The sequence below is a fragment of the Balaenoptera ricei genome, chromosome 4 (genome assembly GCF_028023285.1).
Source record: "Balaenoptera ricei isolate mBalRic1 chromosome 4, mBalRic1.hap2, whole genome shotgun sequence".
NCBI lineage: Eukaryota > Metazoa > Chordata > Mammalia > Artiodactyla > Balaenopteridae > Balaenoptera > Balaenoptera ricei.
The window spans coordinates 56,215,322-56,233,960 of NC_082642.1; the positions used below are offsets into that span (position 1 = coordinate 56,215,322).

The following is an 18,639-nucleotide window of genomic DNA, read 5'->3' on the forward strand; positions in this document are numbered from 1 at the left end:
GACTTGAGGAACTGTTCCTGTAAACAGGAAGACAGGGCCTTTCAATCACTTTGCATATCATTTCTCCATCCCGCTGGACATATCTGTAGACTGTTGCTGGCCTAGCAGTTGGCAGGGCTTCCTGTTCCAAAGTGGGACGGTTCTTGGCAGGAGATGGAAAGCTGGAAACAGAATGCGAACTGGGCTAGCCAGGCACCTTGCATAAAGAGAAAAGAAAAGAAAGGAAACCTGGTACTTACCCATCTGATCCAGAATATCTGGTCAGAAAATAATTTAAAAGGGCAGATAATTCAAAGATGTTTCTATTTGGCTTTGAAATGCCATGCATTTTTGGCAGTGGATTTACCTTGCCAAATGTTTTTCTAAGGCGTCATTTTGCCTTCCCTGAACACAGACCATCTGGGCAGCAAAGGGCTGAACCAGAGCCCAGGAGGGAGTCTGGGTGGCTGGCTGAGGAGGTACTGATACTTGAAAATTGGACGGAGACCACAACTCTCCCTTATCACCCCAGTTGATCAATACTTGTCTGTCTACCTCTGTCCTGCCACAGAGCAGGGAGCTTTTTCTGACCTAAGCCTTGCCAAGTCACGTGGTGACTTGAAAAGCAGCTATCTAGTTCCCAGGACGCACCCAATGCTTTCTTCCCATATCTCTGAACACTCACAGGGCCACCTCTATTCCACAGGGGGGCAGCCAGCTGACCCAGGGCTCCACAGCAACCTCAAAATCAAACCATATTTGGAGCACGGGGCAGGCTGTTTACAGATGTCACCATAAAAGATATTTTAAGTTATAATCAGTCCTGTTTTATAGAAGGGCTGTAAAGGGGCCAGACCAGAAGACCCCCTTTCCTGTTATTCATAAGATAGCTGCTTCCAGACAAGTTAAAAGATTAGTTTATCTTCCCTGGCTCAAGCCTACCTAAGAGAGGAAAGGGACGCACTTCACAGAAATCACTTGAACAAAGGGTCTCTCCCATTTAGGACCTAGAAGAAACGTCAGGGTGGCAGCCACTCCCTACTAAAGAATTCCAAGCATTCCCCCATTCCTCCATCTGGAGGGTGCCAAGCCAGGGTGGTGGCCTGGTCCAGACTAGAATTCACTGGGAATAATCAGTAACAGGCCCAAATCTGGAAGTTCAAGGAAACTGGTTTTCCCCAATCTGTAGTAAAATTAAGCGGATTTTGTTTTCCCTTCTTTTTCTTAAAAAAAATTTTTTTGGCTTTATTGAAATATAATTGACATATAAAATTGTAAGATATTTAAAGTGTCCACTATGGTGAAAAAATATGTACACACACACACACACACACACGTATATATGTTGTGGAAGGATTCCCCCCATCTAGTTACATCCATCACCACACATATTTATCATTTTTTGCCTGTGGGAGGACATTTAACTTCTAAGTGCTGTTTTTCATAACCAGAGAAGAGAGCATTTCCTACTTCCCCAGGGTTGGGTAACAGTTTCTTCACAGTAAAGTCTTAATCCTTAAAAGGTGCTCTGCGACCCATATCCGTTTTCCAAGTGTTGGTTATCTTTCCCTTCATGGAACCTTGTTCCTAAAGCTGCCAAACTAAGGCCGTCGCTGTGTTTTGAAAAATCCAGCAGAGGTTTTTTTCGACTCGGTTTCCTGAAAAATTTAAGGAAGCCAAGCCAGCGTCTGTGCCAGGAGCTTGTGACCTGACACCCACCTCTTCCCCTCCTTTAATGTCCCCTTGATTGGAGGTGGCCAAAGGGGACTTTGGAGGCTCGCCCAAACCTTTAGCTCAGATTCCCCACCTCCATGCCAGACAGCAATCGCATCTCACACTGCTCCATTCCTCATACACACACACCTCTCATAGGTCATCCTCGGCGCGCAGCCGGGAGGGGAAAGAAAACGTGAGCTAACGCAACAGGTTCCACCCACAGCCTGAACTTAACAAGGGGAGACGGCCAGGCGACTGGAGCTGGGCGGTGGAGGGAGAGGAAGCGGCGAGGAGGAAGGTGGAAGGGAAATGATGGTGCATGACCACCGAGCACACGTCACTCGGACTCCCACATGGGCTTGTGTATGTGCGCATGTAGCGGGAGGGAGGTCCTGCAAGGGGTCACTTGGGGACTTCCGCGCGGGTTTGGGAGGCACCGGGCCTGCGCTTTGGGATGCGCGGGGGTTTAGGCTGGGTAATGAGCCCCGCAGAGAGGGCTTGAGGCTCTCCCAGGAAATATGAGTGTGTCTGGGGGTTAAAATTCACCACCCTCCCCAGGGCGCCGCCCCTACTAAGTGGTCCTGTCTGCGCCCCTAAAGCCCCGAGTCCCCTTCCCTCGGGCCTTTTCCCGGCCCCTCCAACGCGATCCCCGCCCGGCCTCCCGCCCCAGCCTGCTTCCGAGAAAGCCGGGAGAGCGGACTGCGCCGCGCCCGGCAGCCTCTGGGCATGCTCGGTGGCGGGACCGGCTCCGTGCCGGCAGGGCGCGTCCTCCCTCCCCCAGGGCGGCGGCGGCGCCTGCAGCTACGGCCGCCGCGCCCCGGCCCCGCACACCTTTGGGGGCCGCGGGGGCCACCCTGCCCGGCGGGAGCCGAGAGCGGCCCCCACCCCGAGCCTTCCGGCGAGCCGAGGAGGGGCCGGCCGGGGAGGCGCGGAGGCGGGAGTGAGACCTCCGAGCTGCCTGCGGCTCCTTAGAAAGTAAAGCTCGGCTCGCCAGCGGAGCCGGGCTCCCGGCCGCCGGCGGGGGCGGGGCGGGGCCGGGTAGGGGGTGGTCTCGGCGCCCTGCGCGAGGTGCGAATTTAGTAGCCGCCCACCCTCTTCTCGGTCCCCGCCCCCAGGGAGTTATAATTCTCTGGGAAAGTGTCTGGTTCTCGGAGAATCCCTGGGGCGGGGTGCGGGGGCGCGCCCGGCGCAAAATGGTTAAAACAAAGTCCATGTGCGCCCCGGGGTGCCTCTTATGGAAAGTCTACGTGCCGGTGGCTGGGCACCCCCTTTGCTGATTTGAGGGTTAGTTACCCGGAGGAAGTCTGCCTGTCGCAGGGGAGGGGATGGGATGAGGAAAGCCTCAGGCTGGTGCCGGCTCCCCCCCCGCAGGCCTCTTTGGGGGGCGCACCTCCAGCCAGGCGGGCGCGGGGCCCTGGGCCGGGGCGTTCGCGGCGGGCGGCGGGCGGCGGCCGGAGCAGGCTCGGCCCGGCGGCTCACTCTTTCTGCCTCCTCCCCCCAGGATTACCGAGAGGATGGGATGGATCTAGGCAGTGACGCCGGCAGCAGCAGCAGCAGTAGCCGCGCCAGTTCGCAGTCCAACTCCACCAAAGTGACCCCTTGCTCCGACTGCAAATCCTCGTCGTCGCCGGGGGGCAGCCTGGACTTGGTGTCTGCCCTGGAGGACTATGAGGAGCCCTTCCCGGTCTACCAGAAGAAGGTGATTGATGAGTGGGCGCCGGAGGAGGACGGGGAGAAGGAAGAAGAGGAGGAGCGCGGCGAGCGAGGGTACCGGGATGACCGCTGTCCTGCCCAGGAGCGGGGGGACGTGAGCGCCAGGACCCGCAGCGGCGGCGGCAGGGGCGCCACCACCGCCATGCCGCCCCCCGTGCCCAACGGCAACCTCCACGCGCACGACCCCCAGGACCTCAGGCACAATGGCAACGTGGTGGTGGCCAGCCGGCTCAGCGGCTCCCGGGGCCCCCGCCGGGCGGTCCAGAAGCCTCAGCCGGCGGGGGGCCGGCGCGGTGGCCGGGGCCCGGCGGCCGGGGGCCTCTGTCTTCAGCCCACGGACAGCGGGACGTGCGTCCCGGAGGAGCCCCCGGTGCCCCCTATGGACTGGGAGGCTCTGGAGAAGCATCTGGCTGGGCTGCAGTTCCGGGAGCAGGAGGTGCGGAACCAGGGCCAGGCGAGGACCAACTCCACCTCGGTAAGTTGCCCGGGGTGCGTGCCCACGCGCGCACACACGTACACACCCCGCGCACAGCCCGCACGCGCCCTACCCGCGCTCCCGCCCAGCGGCGGCCCCATTCATCCTGCCCCGAGGGTGGGTGCCGGGCAGGAGAGCCTGACTTCTGCTCTCCTGGGGTACCGTTGCTCAGTCTCTGAGCTGTCTGGGTTTGCAGGATGGGCGGGGAGGAGGGAGGGGCAGCCAGAGGGCAGCGGAAAGTCGGGTTAGTGGAACCAGCGACTCATTTTAATGGAATTACTTATGGAGACGAGGTTGTGAGTCACTTGCCTGGAAATAAATCCGGGGAGATTTTGGCACCGAAGTCGGTGGCCTGTGTGTGGGTGATATCTTAGGTCGTAATAGTTGTGGCTTTGTCAGCCGTGGTGGGTGTCCCTTCGTTGCCACTAATGTCTCATCCATATACAGGCTGTCCCTACGCACAAGCACGCATTCGCCTGCCCACACCTCCGGTGAGGCAGCAGGGATTGTTCCCTCTTGGCGTCTGAGCGGATGCTCCTGAATTGTAATGGGTTGACCGCCCTCCTCTGAGATTTTTTCCTTTCTGAAACCCGATCTATTGTTGACCTGAGGGAACGGGTGAATTGACCTGCTAGGATGAGGGAGTGGTTCTTTCCTCTGTGGGCTGACTCACCCCCTCTCCGCTGAATCCCGCCTAGTTTTGATAAGCAGTTCCTTACCGGAGGCTTGCGCCTCAGTTCAGGAAACCCAGAGAGGGAACGGTGCTGGAGTGGAAAAGAGAGAGGGAGGGAAGGAGGGATACATCTATAATAAGAAGCTCTGGCAGGTTCACACTTGTCTCAACATCTTTTTTGCCCCTGAGAGGAGAGCAGATAAATGACTTAAAAGAAAAGCGTCATGAATGTAGCTCCCCTATTTATCACTGTCTTGAGATAAAGCAACAGTTGTAATTTGAAATCATTAATGAACAGATCCTAAATGGGGCTGAAGGGCATACAGTTTAAATGAGCTGCTTTCTGTGTGTGGCAGTGTGGGAGAATGCCTGCTTGCAGGTGTAATTTTTCGGCTCCAGGGCCCTGGGGCTACTGGAAATTGGGCGCATGCACTTCTGACTTCAGGGGTAAGGACAGTTGATTGGCACGGTTTCTATCAGAGGGAGCCCTTGGCTGACAGGGCCCACTGGTTAGTGTCCCTTGAGAAACTACCTATTCAATTAACACACTCATTTTAATACCAGCTGTTTACCGTGGCCACTCGCAGACACGGAATCTTTCCATTACAGGTAGTACTCTGTCTTGTACCTTGCAATTCAAAACATACTTTTCCCACCTAGTGCTGAGAAAAATACCTGATTAAGCTCCCTGGACTTAAACAATGACTTGAAGATACATAAGATTCCTTTACTATGGCCAGACATTTTTACATTCCAGGAAAATGTAATAATTGGGTATACATACAAAGTTAGGGTTTGATGATGACAATGAGTTCCATTATTCAAAAAGTTCTTGAGCGCCCATGTGCTCTGTGCTAAATTCAAGGTGTGATTCTTAGCGCTGCAGTTACACATCTGACCACGTGGGCCTGGAATTACGGTGAGCGAGGTAGGGATGCAGACTGACTCCCCGCCCCCCGCCCCAGGAACTTACAATTTAATGGCTAACCTAACAGACCAGCCTACCCCAACACACACACACACCTTCTTCCTTATTGAAGAATAAGGACTGAATCTTTCCTTCTTGGGCCATCTTTGAAACCTGAGGGTGTCTTGTCTCCTCACCTAGTGAACAGTTTGCATTGTGGGTTCCTCCCCTCTCCTTCCCTCGCCCTCCTGAAAATGTCCCCCCCTGGGCATTTCCTCCACAAGTCACACCGAATTTTGGGTTCCATTGCTTCAAAGTAAGTATATGTACAGGAAAAACGGGAGAAGGAAGTGGCCTGTGAGGTTGTTTAATATTGAAATTTTCCATATTTTGGTTTGTATTGAAACAAAATTACTAGCTGCTGTTAGTTTAGAATAGTGTTTTTCAAACTGCAAGTTCCCCATGATATCACCTTATCACTTTTTAAAAAATAAGATAGAATGTACTGCAGTGTGTTGCAGGTAGTCACAGTAAGATTGTTTTTTTTAGAAAGTTTTGTTTCAGTTTTATGTAGACGCTGGGTTACAGTGTAAGATTTCTTTCCCACTGTGGGTCGCTGTCATAGAAGTTTGGAAAACACTGGTTAAAATCCTGTTTACTCCTGCCTGGAATAAGTGCAAGAATTTATAACCCTGAGGACAGAAGTTTGAGAGTAACAAAGGAGTTGGTGTAAAAGAAGAAGTCTGTCCTGAAGGAGTTGCTCAAATCGAGCGGTATTTTTGCTCCTCCTTAAAAAGTTGTGTGTAAATACATTTAGGTGAAATTAATACATAGTACTGGGAGGAGGGGTATAAAATGAAAAAGGCAGGTACAGCTCCTTCACCTGTGAAGAGACCCAAATAAGCTATTCCCACCACATGACTTTTGCCCGTGCTGTTACCTCTGCTTGGAATCCAGTGGCTGGTTCCTCCTGGTTCCTCCTCATCATCCCAGACTGTGCTCAACTCACCTCCTGAGAGAGGCTGTCCCCGGCCCCCCTCCCTGATACAGAGTAAGGCACTCCACCACCTACCAAGGCACTCCTCGTGTATTAGTGCTTATCACTGCCTGACATTATCATGTTCAGTTCTTCATTTTTGGTTCTCTAGAATCGAATTGGAGTGCAGGGGTCTTGCCTGTGTCGTTTCATTGTTGTAACCTAGAGCCTGCGACAGTGTCTGAGAAGTAGTAGGTTCTCAAATACTGAATAAATGAAGTGTTTATAAGACTCACACGGCCCAGACCTAAGCCAGCCCCCTAATTGTACAGTTGAGAAAATTGAGGCCTAGAGAGGTTAAGAGATTTGCCGAAGATCCCAGTAAGAAAACTACGAAAGGGTTTTTGTCCTTCCTTCTGATGCCAGACTAGGTTTTTTTCCTTTTGATGCTCAAAATTAGTTGAAACAAGAGGAAAGGAAAGAGCTTCCATGTTCCTGAAATAACTTAAAGGGTTTCCTAATGACAGGTCCTCTCTTGGATTTCCTTAGTGTTAAGGACAGAAGTAAACTAGGAAATAATCAAAATCCCATGACTTTACGGGTCTCTTCTCACAGACGGGGTTTGGTGTGAATGGAAACACGTTGAGTTCTGCCCAGCAAAGCAGCAGCTGCCTTCTCATCCCTGTCCAACGCCCCTTTCTTCCTCTTGGCTACAGCGATACACTCCAAACGAAAGACTGAGATCGCAAAGATGTGCTGACGATCAGCTGTCTCCAATCCAGGGAAGATTTAGAGGCATATTTAAAAACACGCAGCGTTTGGGTAGGACGTTTGGGGAGGACTTCAAACCTAGGGCTGACCTTTACCTTGTGAAGCTGTGAGCAGCTCATTTCTCCCTTGGTGCCGGTGGAGGGGCATGAGCTTGGATGCTCCTGGGAACCACCTTTGGTGTCAGAGCAGGAGGTGCCTGGGGAGTCTTGAAGGAAGCTCTGGTCGCCTGACTTCCTGCTGTCTTCTCAGGGCTGCTCCATCACAAACCTGCATCGCCTCAGGTGGCCCACCCCCTCCTCAACGTCCCAACCCCTCACCTTGACGTCAGAGCCTTGAGGGCAGCGAGGTCACTTTATCCCACTGCCTTATCCCCAGTAGCTCCCTTGTGCCTGACACACTCTTTGGGGGGGGGGGGCGGACGGGGAGGGGAGAGGTTTCACCCAACAACCAGAACTACTCCTGGAAGTGCCCCCTCCAGTTGGCCAGACCCCTCCCCGCCTCCATCCCGTGTCCCTGTGTTTCTCATGGTCCTGCCCTGGGCCTGCAGGTGTGTGAACGCCACTGGTAAACTCAAGGGCCACACACAACCCAGGAGTGAGATTTAGAACCAGGGTGCCAAGTTACGTGAGTCCTGCCCCCATATGTTCGCATTCATCCTAAATTCTCTTCTCCCTGCCTGCTCTATGGGAACTGGCGCAGACAATCCTGAGGGGCGGTCCTGAGGGAAACCTGGAACTTCTCTTCCCGTTTCCCTCTTCTGAGCGCAGCCCCAAGGCTCTGTCTTTCTCCTGCTTCGCCAGGACCTTAGTGTGTCACAGTACCATTCTTCTGCCTCCCCATCACCAAGTGGAGGGGGGTACCCACTGCCTCAACCTACTCCTCTTCCTAAGTGGAATATAACTTCACCCTTTTTTCTCCCTCCTACTTCTCCCTCCTTTTGATTCTTTATTTTTTAAAAAATAGCTCCATTGAGGTAGAACTGACATACAATTAACTGCACATTTAAAGCCAAGGTGATGCGTCTATCTCTCACCCGCAACAGTATCCTCTTGCTGCTTTGCAATCCTTCCCATTCTGTTCCTTGGCAACCACTGATCTTATTTCTATCACTATAAGTTAGCTTGCATTTTCTAAAACTAATGTAAAAGGAATCATATAATATGTACTCAATTTTGTCTGGCATCTTTCAGTCAGCATATAATTATTTTGTGATTCATCTGTGTTATCGTGTATGTCAATAGCTCATTCCTTTTTATGGCTGAGTAGAGTTCCATTTTATGGATATACCCTACTCCCTGGTTGATGGACCTTTGGGTGGTTTCTAGTTTTTGTCTATTACAAATAAAAGTGCTGTGAACATTCACGTACAAATCTTTGTATGGACATATCCTTTCATTTCTCTTGGGAAAATACCAAAGAGTGGAATGGCTGGATCCTATGGGAGCTGTGTGTTTAACTGTTCGAGAAGTTGCCTGTTTTCCAAAGAATTTGCACCATTTGATGTTGGTTTCCTCTCCCACCTGTTGGTGTATTCCATCTGTGTCCTTGGGGATTTGCAGGACATCTCTCTTCAGGTGACTGGGGTGACTGATCCCCTATCTTTTAAGAGAAAACAACAGCAAAGTACCAGGATCACATCTTATAGCCAACCGAAGTCATTACACCCATTGCTCAAAAAAAGGAAAGGACTCTTTTTTAAATTAGAGAGGAGTTCTAGTTGTAGACCTGACACATTTTCATTGCAGTTTTATTATTTTTTACTGCCTGTGACAGGTGCATTTTCCTCCATTAATGAGAAGATAAGAATAATTTTAATCAACATGTTAATTGAAAACAAGTGCTGATGAAGTTATTTTCAAAGTACTTGAAAGCAATTTGTCTTTTTATTTGTTTGTACTATTAACTAGTAGCAAACTTTAAATAGCCTACACTTCTTCCTAGAATGGTACTAATTACAGGTTATTTTCAATGTATTATTCTGTAAGAATTATAGCCCAGTTACTCCTTCTCCGTCAATGACACTACTAAAGTAGCTTGAATGGCTGAGTAGTTTGTTTCCTTAGTTACTCAGGCTATGTTTAAATTGCATGAATTCCCATTTTTACAGACTGAATTAAGAGGTCTTTATTATTCCTGCAAAATATAGTAAAGTTTATAAGTTTAATAAGTTATGTGATTCATCAGCCTGGGATACTACAGTGAAAACATTCTGAGTGGTTTGCAGTTATCACTTATCCCTCTTAGAGAGCACGACATGACAGTGTTAAAATCACTTTTTTTTTTTTTTTTTACCATAACCAGAAATTACCGGGCTAGCTATATTCTTTGCTTCAACCTTTACCTTGAAATGTTTAGTGTCATCATCGTCTGCTTTTCTAATTTATGTTGATTTCTGTTTGAGAGCTGCAAAGGCTGCTCTATGCATTAGCATGTACTCAAGACTTTAAAGAAATATGGTTGGGTTTTCCAAAAACTTAGGTTGCAGGTAAACCACAGGTTCTGAGGCTCTGTTTGTGTATTTCAGCTACCATCAGATAGTTCATCCTACTGCAGAAGAGCCTTTTGAAACTATTGTAGTTGGATTAAAGGAAATCTTTGCCCACCAAGTGGTTTGTACATAGTGGTCCTTTAGAACATTCTAAGGATCACTGTCGTGCCGCAGATCTGAAAAACAGATACAGATATTCTCATCACACATTCATTGAGCTGTTTGAACATCTCACCGCCGACATCACGTCGCCATCCTCCATCCCTTTCTAGCTCAGAATGCACTTTCAACTCTAGAACCTTTGCCTGGCATTCCTTGTGACTTCACTCCCAGGAAGGCCCAGCATGAGCCCTTTGCTCTGTAGCAGGTCCCGACGCTACTGTCCACCAAACCGCCCAGCACTCTCTTCCCCAAGGCGTGCTCTGATTCAGCTTCTTTGGGAAGCTGTACCTGATCATCTCGGCTCTAAGCAACCTCTCTTCCGAACTTCTTACTCCGCTTGTGTTCCACTTCCTCATTCTTAGGTTTTTAAAAGGCTCATCCCTGGCAAAACTCAAACCAGACCTGTCAATCTCTGGTTTCAGGCTCTTTCAGTGACATTGTTTGCATTCTCTTTTTGTGGGTATGTCTCTTATCTGCCCAACTATTTTAAATCCCTCCTCCCTTTCAAACACATACATGTACAGGCTCGGGCATTTCCTGAGGACTGGACATTTGATGAATGCTTGTTACCTGGTTAATGTATTTTGTACCACGTTTCTGTTTAGTTTTTAAATTTGCTCAAAGCCGGTATACTATGAACTTTATTAATACTAATAATAGTAATTACAGATCCTTCCTTAAAAGTTTATCTGAACTCTGTGACATTACATTTGCATTTTAAAATAGAAATTTGTTTTTACTCCTGGACCTTTGCCCCTGAAGACATGAATGGTTTTGTTTTCTTACCTCTGAAACTCAGTCCTAAGTTTTTGTTTTTTTTTTAACAACAAGGACCTTTGCAAATGCTTTTCTTTAGCTGCTTTATGTTCCCTGAGCTGTTGGGACAGATGACACTTTATACTGTTGCTGCTTTATACTGTCAGTGACTGGGAGATTATTTTGCACACAGCTTTTGTAGAAATTCAAGTGCCAGTTATGAAACTGAGCATTTTTCATAGAAAAGTAATAGGATTTTAAAGATAGAAAGGATCTGAGAGGTCATCTCATCAAACCCTCGCCACTTTCAAAGGAGGAAGCAGGCTTATGAAGATTAAACGTCTTCACCCACCTTCCTCAGCCCAGGTCTGACCCAGCCTCAAGTCACCTGACTCACAATTCCCACTTTTAATGAACTCGGCCCCCTTCAGCTACCTTTTTTAAAAAGAGTCTTTTCACAACTTAACTGGAGGATAGATCCAGCCTCATCACTTAAGAGCTTCAAGACTGGAAGTAGATTCTAATTTTTATCACCTGATAGAAAAGTTTCATTTTATTGTTTATTTCTTTTTCTTTTTTTAAAACCCATGTTGGAATACAATCATAAAATTGCCTCCTTCCATTCGGATTTCAGCTCATCACCGTATTTCTGCCAGCAGAAGAGCACTCTCCCTGGGTTGACAGATTTTTTTTTTCTGTCCTTTCTCCTTCGCCATCTGTAAACACCTTTTCCTGGCTGTCCACACTCCTTTCCAGCACTGGGCAACACGCAGTCCTCTCCTCTCACAGGTTCAGGGCCGACTGGCCCTTGCGGACCGTGCAAGGAGCCGCCTGAGTACCAGGAGGCAGAGGAGGGAGCAGCGAGGGTGAGGGCTGACCGTTGAGCACTCCCCTTCCATTTACAATCCGTCCATTGACTGTCAGGCTATGAGTCCGTGCCCGGGTTCAGATAGACAGGGCGGAGAAGATTTCCATGTGGCTCACCGCACAAGGGGAAACATTTTGTTCTAACTAGACAGAGTTTTAAGTGAATCGTTTATTATAAGCCCAAAAAAGAGCAAAATAACAAAACCAAGAAGAGACTAGAAAGAAAGGCATTTGTGGAGTTCAGGAGAGGCCCATAAAGTAGTCTCTATTAGGACACTGGCTTTGTTAGAATATGGATGAAAACTAGGAATAGAAAAATGGACGTCAGGGAAGGGAGATGTGTTTGGGTTTTTACGTTGCCTGTATGGCGTTTCTGAGTTTCCCAGTTAAATCTGTAGAAGTGAATCATCACTCTTTCTTCTTGTCAGGTCCAGGAGAGTTGTAATAATCACTCTCCTTCACTTACCAAGTCTTATCAAATCCATAAGAGCGCTCATTGTTTCAGATGTTCTGGGTGTGTTTGTTTTGGTTTGGTTTGGTTACTGCTATTCACTTTTGTGAATGATTCTGTTATTTTCCTTATATATTTGTTAAATAATTATGTCAAGCATGTTCTATCACTAATTTTCATCACTTGTTTTTCTCTGTTTTCATTCATGCATATATTTAACCTAATTTTATTCTCTCCACCTGACCTGTTTTTCAATATTTGTGTTATTATAGGTTATTCCCATTTTTTCCTACTTTTGTGGTATTTTCTCTGTAAAGTATCAATATATGCGATTCAAAGATGATGGTTGGGAATTCCCTGGCCGTCCACTGGTTAGGACTCTACGTTTTCACTGCCAGGGCCCGGGTTTGATCCCTGGTCGGGGCACTAAGATCCTGGGAGCTATGTGGCAGAGCCAAAAAAAAAAAAAAGAGAGAGAGAAAAGGGTGATGGTTTAGACTAGGAAACACCCAGGTGATAGGAATGAACTCGACCACTGCTTGTTCAGTACGAGGTTGATGGTTTTTAAAGTACTTGTAAAATATTTTTTAGTTATGTTTTACTGACATGAGGTTATACTTAAAGCAAAGCTTACTGCAAGTGAAAAAGTTACCAGTTTTCTTCAGTCTAGCTTTGTATATCAGATTTCCTAATAATTGCCTCTTGTATCTGTACGTTTTACTGATACCTCTGTATCTCCATCCACATATTTTATATTTACTTGTAATTGAGTGAACTTTTTGGTGTATCCATCATCAGCAATATCATGTCACCTTTCTCTCTCTTTTTTTTCCTTCCATTTCTCGAAGTCTCTCCTTAATATTTGTGGCTCATGAAAGTGATTGTGAATCTTCCTTGGGATACTAGCATAGTATACCAAAAAAAAAATTTCAATTTTTATGGATTACAAGGAGCAGTGCATTAGTCAGCAGCTGATTTCTGCAGATTCATCAATTCAAGAGTTTTATTACCCGTGTCCTAATAGAGATGATTGATTCTTCAAAACTCTTCCTCGTAGAAATAAATGTCTTAGTTATTCATGAATTTTTGGTTTTGTTTTGTTTTGTTTTAAATGTTACTAAAAGCTTCTATCCAGAAAGTGGTGGCGGCGTGGGGTTGGGGGCTTTTCCAGGTGATGCTCCATTTGCCCAGGTGGATGGGGTTGTTTTCACGGTGCTTGAGGAAGAGCAGAGAACAAAGCAGCATCTCTGCAGCCTTACAGTCAGGCCTGCAACAGGCAGATTTTCTACTGGCGCCTTCTGGACACACACCAGCCAGGCTGGTAGGTCGTTGTCCCCGTGGCAGCACATACCCATTGCTTCCTCCCCTCGGATCCCCCCGCTGTGATCCGCAGCCTGCCTCTGTTTCCCGTTTCACTCCTGTGTGGGTGACCTGTCTGTGAAGAGAACCAATACAAAGTCCATAAGACAGTGGCTCCTCTAGTACTGGGCATCTCTGGTGGCCAGAGCCCCTGGCCAGGCTCCCTCGTGGACCTCTTAGTGATGGAGAGCTGAGGACAGGCACTCTTCCGAGGCCAGCTAGCTGTGGCCAGGGACCACTCGCTCACTAATAGGCTGTAGACATGCCCTGAACAAAACAACAGGTAAGTCTAGACAGCTACTTGGTTCTGTAACTTGATTCTGTTTCCTTCTTGGTCTGCCATATATGGAAAGAACTTCGCTGTCTAAAAAAGTTGAAAGGGAATGAGGTAATTTCCTCGTAATTCCTGAGATCTCCAGCCGTGTTTTAAATTTAGATTTGAGGTTAGAGCATTAAAAAAATAAAAACAGAAAAGCTGCTGTGTTATGAAATGCTAGGGCATTTTAAATGTCAAGTCCGTCAGCATGATAGCTTGTACCCCCATTTTCTCCATCCAAAGAAAGAGTAGTGTTAAACTTCTTTCTAAAATAAGAAGGGGCTGGACCTCTGGGAACCTGGCACAGTGTCTTCTTAGAAAAGAACGTAAAGCCTAATCTCCACTCCTATAAAAATAACATGTTTTCAAATAGTTTCAAAACCAACTTAGCCTTCTGTTTTTCTCCTCATGGCACCAGTGGCTAAAAATTATGCCACTTATGAAAATTACAATTTTTTTCTTTGTGCAGTCTTACAGAATTTTGGTCCATTTTGACCGGGTCTGACATTTTATTATAAGCAACGACATCTTAAGTGCTCTGTCCTTTTTTTTTCCACTCTAAAATTGCTTCTGTGAGGAGTAAGAGAAGACCACTGGGATTTTATTTTTCAATACTTAAATTATGTAAATTATGTAATCAATGATCTCCTATTAGAGTTGTTATCCGGCCAACAGTGACCCCACCGTCTGACCCAAATAGCCCTTAAAGTAAGATCTTGTTCTAGAAGAACAACTTTAGGCAGCAGTAATTTTAAATTTTTCTGAATACTGGCTCTACTATGGTATGGTGATTTCAGTATTAGATGTATTTTTCTTGTGTTTCATACGGAAACTTTCAACAAAGCAAACGTACAATGGTTGTGCTTAAACTAACATGCAAGACCTCTGCAGAAAGTCCAGTGCACTGGAAGCAAATTAAAATTCTCTTTTACTAGTAAACAATCACACTGAGAATGTGAATATTAGAGCTGGAAGGCACGCCATAGCAAGGGTGGCAAACTCAGATGCTTCCAGAGGCCACGGAGGAAACTAATGAGAGGAGTGGAGGACAGGTCCCAGGGACAGAAGACAGCTGTTCTTTCATACTACTGACTTGTTGCTGTGCCAGAACGGAGTCTCAGAGTTACGATATGTCAGGAGAAGCCCAAGACCCAGGTTTTTATGAGAAGTATCTTGAATACTAAATGCACTGCAAATAACTTTAAATAAATGCAGTTTTGTGGAGCTAAGAAACAGGTCTGTGGTTCAAAAGATGGTCTTGGGCTACCAGTTTTCCATCCCACACTTAACCCAACCCCTTCATTTTACAGGTAAGAAAACTGAGACCCAAAGATGTTAGATCACTTACCTGAAGTGGGGATGAGGTGGGATGACTTGCTAAGAGGTTTGGTAAGAGTCTAGAAATGAGAGATCTCAGGGAGGAAAACACCTGAAGGAGTGTTGGTCTTATTTACTGACACCAGCATAACATTTTTCCCCCTTTCAATGCTTAAAGTAATTTGAAACAATAACATCCAGAGGAAAAAAATAAGAGATGCCTTACATACACACCTTCCTCTATTTCACTTTATTTTTTTATACATTCCATTACTTAGAATTTAGTTTTCTGTTTCATCTTCAAAGCAGTTCAAAAATTGATTTGTTATTTGGATTTGGGGTATTTCGTTATTTATGAAGGATGAAAAGGGAAGGGCTCTTTAAGAACAGATTGTCTTAAACATAAACATGCGTGTGCACACAGACACACACACACACACATACAGTGCAGGATATGTGGCCTCAGTTCTTTTATCTGCTGGAAACTCATCTGAGACCATTTAATTCCAAGGGGTGGTGGTAGGGGTGAGTTCTAATAAAATTTATTGTTATATAGAATCTAATGAAACTTTAATATTGATGAATTGTATTGTTTTTATTTAACTAAATATATAGTATTTAGGAGGACTTATTGAAAGTATAGAGATTGGGAAGTTTTTTTTTTCTTCTTTAGAACTATTGGCTATAAGTCCAAAGTCAACAGATTTCAAACAAATGAGACAAGTTTGGGGTGTTAATTCACTTTCCTTTGGAAAAATGGGAAACGTTCACTTAGCTTTTTTTAAAAAAAACTTTTTATCTGGGAATAACTTTAGATTTACAGAGGTGTTACAAAGATAGTACAGAAAGTTTCTGAATATCCTTTACCAACCTCCCCTGATGTTAACATTGTATATAATATGTATATTATATATAATATACACATATATAATTATTAAGGGAAATATACTTGTTTTCTGATATTTCTTCAAATATAATAAATAGTTTGAGTATATGTAAGTGTGTGTGTGTTATATATAACTGTGGTACACTTGTCAAAACTAAGAAATGGACGTTGGCACAGTATTATTACCTAAACTGGAGGCTTTAATTGGATTTATATTAGCTTTTAAAATTAAGAAGGTTGTATTAAAACTACCCAACAAAGGTAATAAATAACACACAGGTTGTGGCTTTTGAAGAGAGGGGAGAGTTGGATCCTTCGTGCTGTCTCTCGGCTCCCCCAAAGTCATCCCAAGCGAACTTGAAACCGGAACAGAAATTCTGCTAGTGTGTTTGCTTTGTAAATGCATTTTGAAGACTGCTACCTCCTCTTCCGACGAGGCTGGCTTCCCTCAGTCTCTCCCCTGCAGGAGGAAGCGTGTGTTGTGAAGGGGCAGGAGAGGCAGGTGAAGAGAGAAACTCCACAGGCCTGTGGAGGGAAGGCTCCTCCCAGCAGGAAGGCAGGAGTCAGGGGGCTGTGTTTTGAGCCATCGTCTGCTTTCACGGGCTGCGGCCAGCCACAAATTGTCACTGTCCTTTGGAATGGTATTTGGCTCGCCAACATCTGAACCGTTTGTTTATTTGTTTTTTAATGATTTTTTTAACATCTTTATTGGAGTATAATTGCTTTACAATGGTGTGTTAGTTTCTGCTGTATAACAAAGTGAATCAGCTATACATATACATATATCCCCATATCTCCTCCCTCTTGTGTCTCCCTCCCACCCTCCCTATCCCACCCCTCTAGGTGGTCACAAAGCACCGAGCTGATCTCCCTGTGCTGTGCAGCTGCTTCCCACTAGCTATCTATTTTACATTTGGTAGTGCATATATGTCAATGTTACTCTCTCACTTCGTCCCAGCTTACCCTTCCCCCTCCCCGTGTCCTCAAGTCCATTCTCTACATCTGCATCCTTATTCCTGTCCTGCCCCTAGGTTCTTCAGAACCATCAGAAAGAGAAAAATAAATACCATATGTTTATTTGTTTTTTAGTGAGGAAGCAGCATTTTGGCCTGGGAGTCTCCTTCTTTAAAGTTAAGGGTCTGGTGGAATTGTGAAGGCTCTGTGAGCCTGTGGCGTGAAAATTCCCACAGAAGGGAGTAAGTTACAGTTGACTAGAAAGAGGTGTAAGTGGCCTGGGGGACAAAGCCCACTCAGGCTGTGAAATGAGGGCTAAGTCATGAGGGACACATTTGGGAGACTTCACAGACTAGAAATGGTGAGGAAAGAGGTTTGAGACTCTCGTGAAAATGGAAAAGGAAAGGAACTTGGTATATCAGAATGTTCAGTATTTGCTGACTGATTGAATAATCCAGATTTTCAAAGCTAAACTGGTTGTGGGCTCCAGGCATAGTTTTATCAGCAATAGAAGGATGTCCCCATGACTCAGTGACTTCTCATAAGGAGCGTTCCCGGTTACTCATTCCCTGCCTTTGGGTGGCCTGGTTTGGCTGGCGGGATCAGTGATTTCCTCTTAGGACTTCTTCAAATTTCCCAGAATTCTTTTACTAATTACATGTTCAATGTATTGTGGATTATGATACTACTAAGTAAACGTTTCTTTCAGTAAAACCCATATAATCAGGTTGAAAACTGTGTGTTCTCCAGACCAAAATGTTTTTTTTTCTTTTTTTTGTATTGAAGTGTAGTTGATTGACAATGCTGTGCCCATCTCTGCTGTGCAGCAAAGTGACTCAGTTATACACATACAGACATTCTTTGTTTTATATTCTTTTCCATTATGGTTTATCACAGGATATTGCAGACCAAATGTTTTGACTAGCTGCTTCAATTTATATACGCCTTTGAAATTCACTAGATGCTATGCTCGAGGATGGGACGTATGCACGTCACTGACATCTATACTCTTAGGTTCTTCCTCCTGTGGTGGATGTGCATGGGGTTTCTGCCCAGCATGGGTTTACCCTTCCTAACAGCACCCAGGTTCTTTTTAGGGAATTACCTCTTTTCTGCTGTGTGCGATTTTGGTGGGAGGGCAATTGCAAGTGGCTGACTCCTGTTCGGGCAACCTTACCCCAGGTTCTCCCTCCCCTGACTCTGCCACAGGTGGAAGAGCTCCCCTGGGACTTTGGGTCTAGAGCGTTCCCTGCGAGGCCCTCAGGAGCAATGGGAGGCCTCCTCGCGGTGGTGACTGCTGCCGAACCCTTCCCATGAGGGGACCACGGCTGTGGCTTCTGCTTCCCAACCTTCCCTGCCTCCCCTGGTTTCTCAGTGCCCACCTCCTGTTGATTCTCTGAGCTTAAATCAGCCAGGGTTGGTTTTATTGCTTTCAAAACAGGAACCTTAACTAACAGCAGGCAGTCTCTCAACTTATGGCTCAGATTCAAACATGACAGTTGTAGGCCCAATAGCACTAAATAGAGGCCTTTAAGGTTTTTCGAGTCTTTCACAGAATCATTGAATATCAAAGGTGGAATGGGGACTTCCCTGGTGGCGCAGTGGTTAAGAATCCACCTGCCAATGCAAGGGACACGGGTTTGACCCCTGGTCCGGGAAGATCCCACCTGGCGCAGAGCAACTAAGCCCGTGCGCCACAACTACTGAGCCTGCGCTCTAGATCCCGCAAGCCACAACTACTGAAGCCTGTGCTCTAGAGCCCGCAAGCCACAACTACTGAAGCCTGTGCTCTAGAGCCCGCAAGCCACAACTACTGAAGCCCGCGCGCTTGGAGCCCCTGCTCCACCACAAGAGAAGCCACCGCAATGAGAAG

At 46.5% G+C, this 18,639-nt stretch overlaps 1 protein-coding gene across 6 annotated transcripts in view; it reads left to right on the top strand.

Annotated features, from left to right (window-relative positions):
• SCHIP1 (schwannomin interacting protein 1) overlaps positions 1-18,639 on the top strand; it is a 155,840-nt gene that overhangs the window by 29,203 nt on the left and 107,998 nt on the right. For 3 of the 6 annotated variants that reach the window (XM_059920458.1, XM_059920457.1, XM_059920461.1), the window contains exon 2: positions 3,197-3,883. In XM_059920458.1, the coding sequence (XP_059776441.1) occupies positions 3,197-3,883 (687 nt within the window). Of the gene's footprint in view, positions 1-1,949; positions 2,059-2,505; positions 2,671-2,692; positions 2,980-3,196; positions 3,884-18,639 lie in introns of those variants that run through there. The other 3 variants (XM_059920459.1, XM_059920462.1, XM_059920460.1) reach the window with 3 other exon arrangements.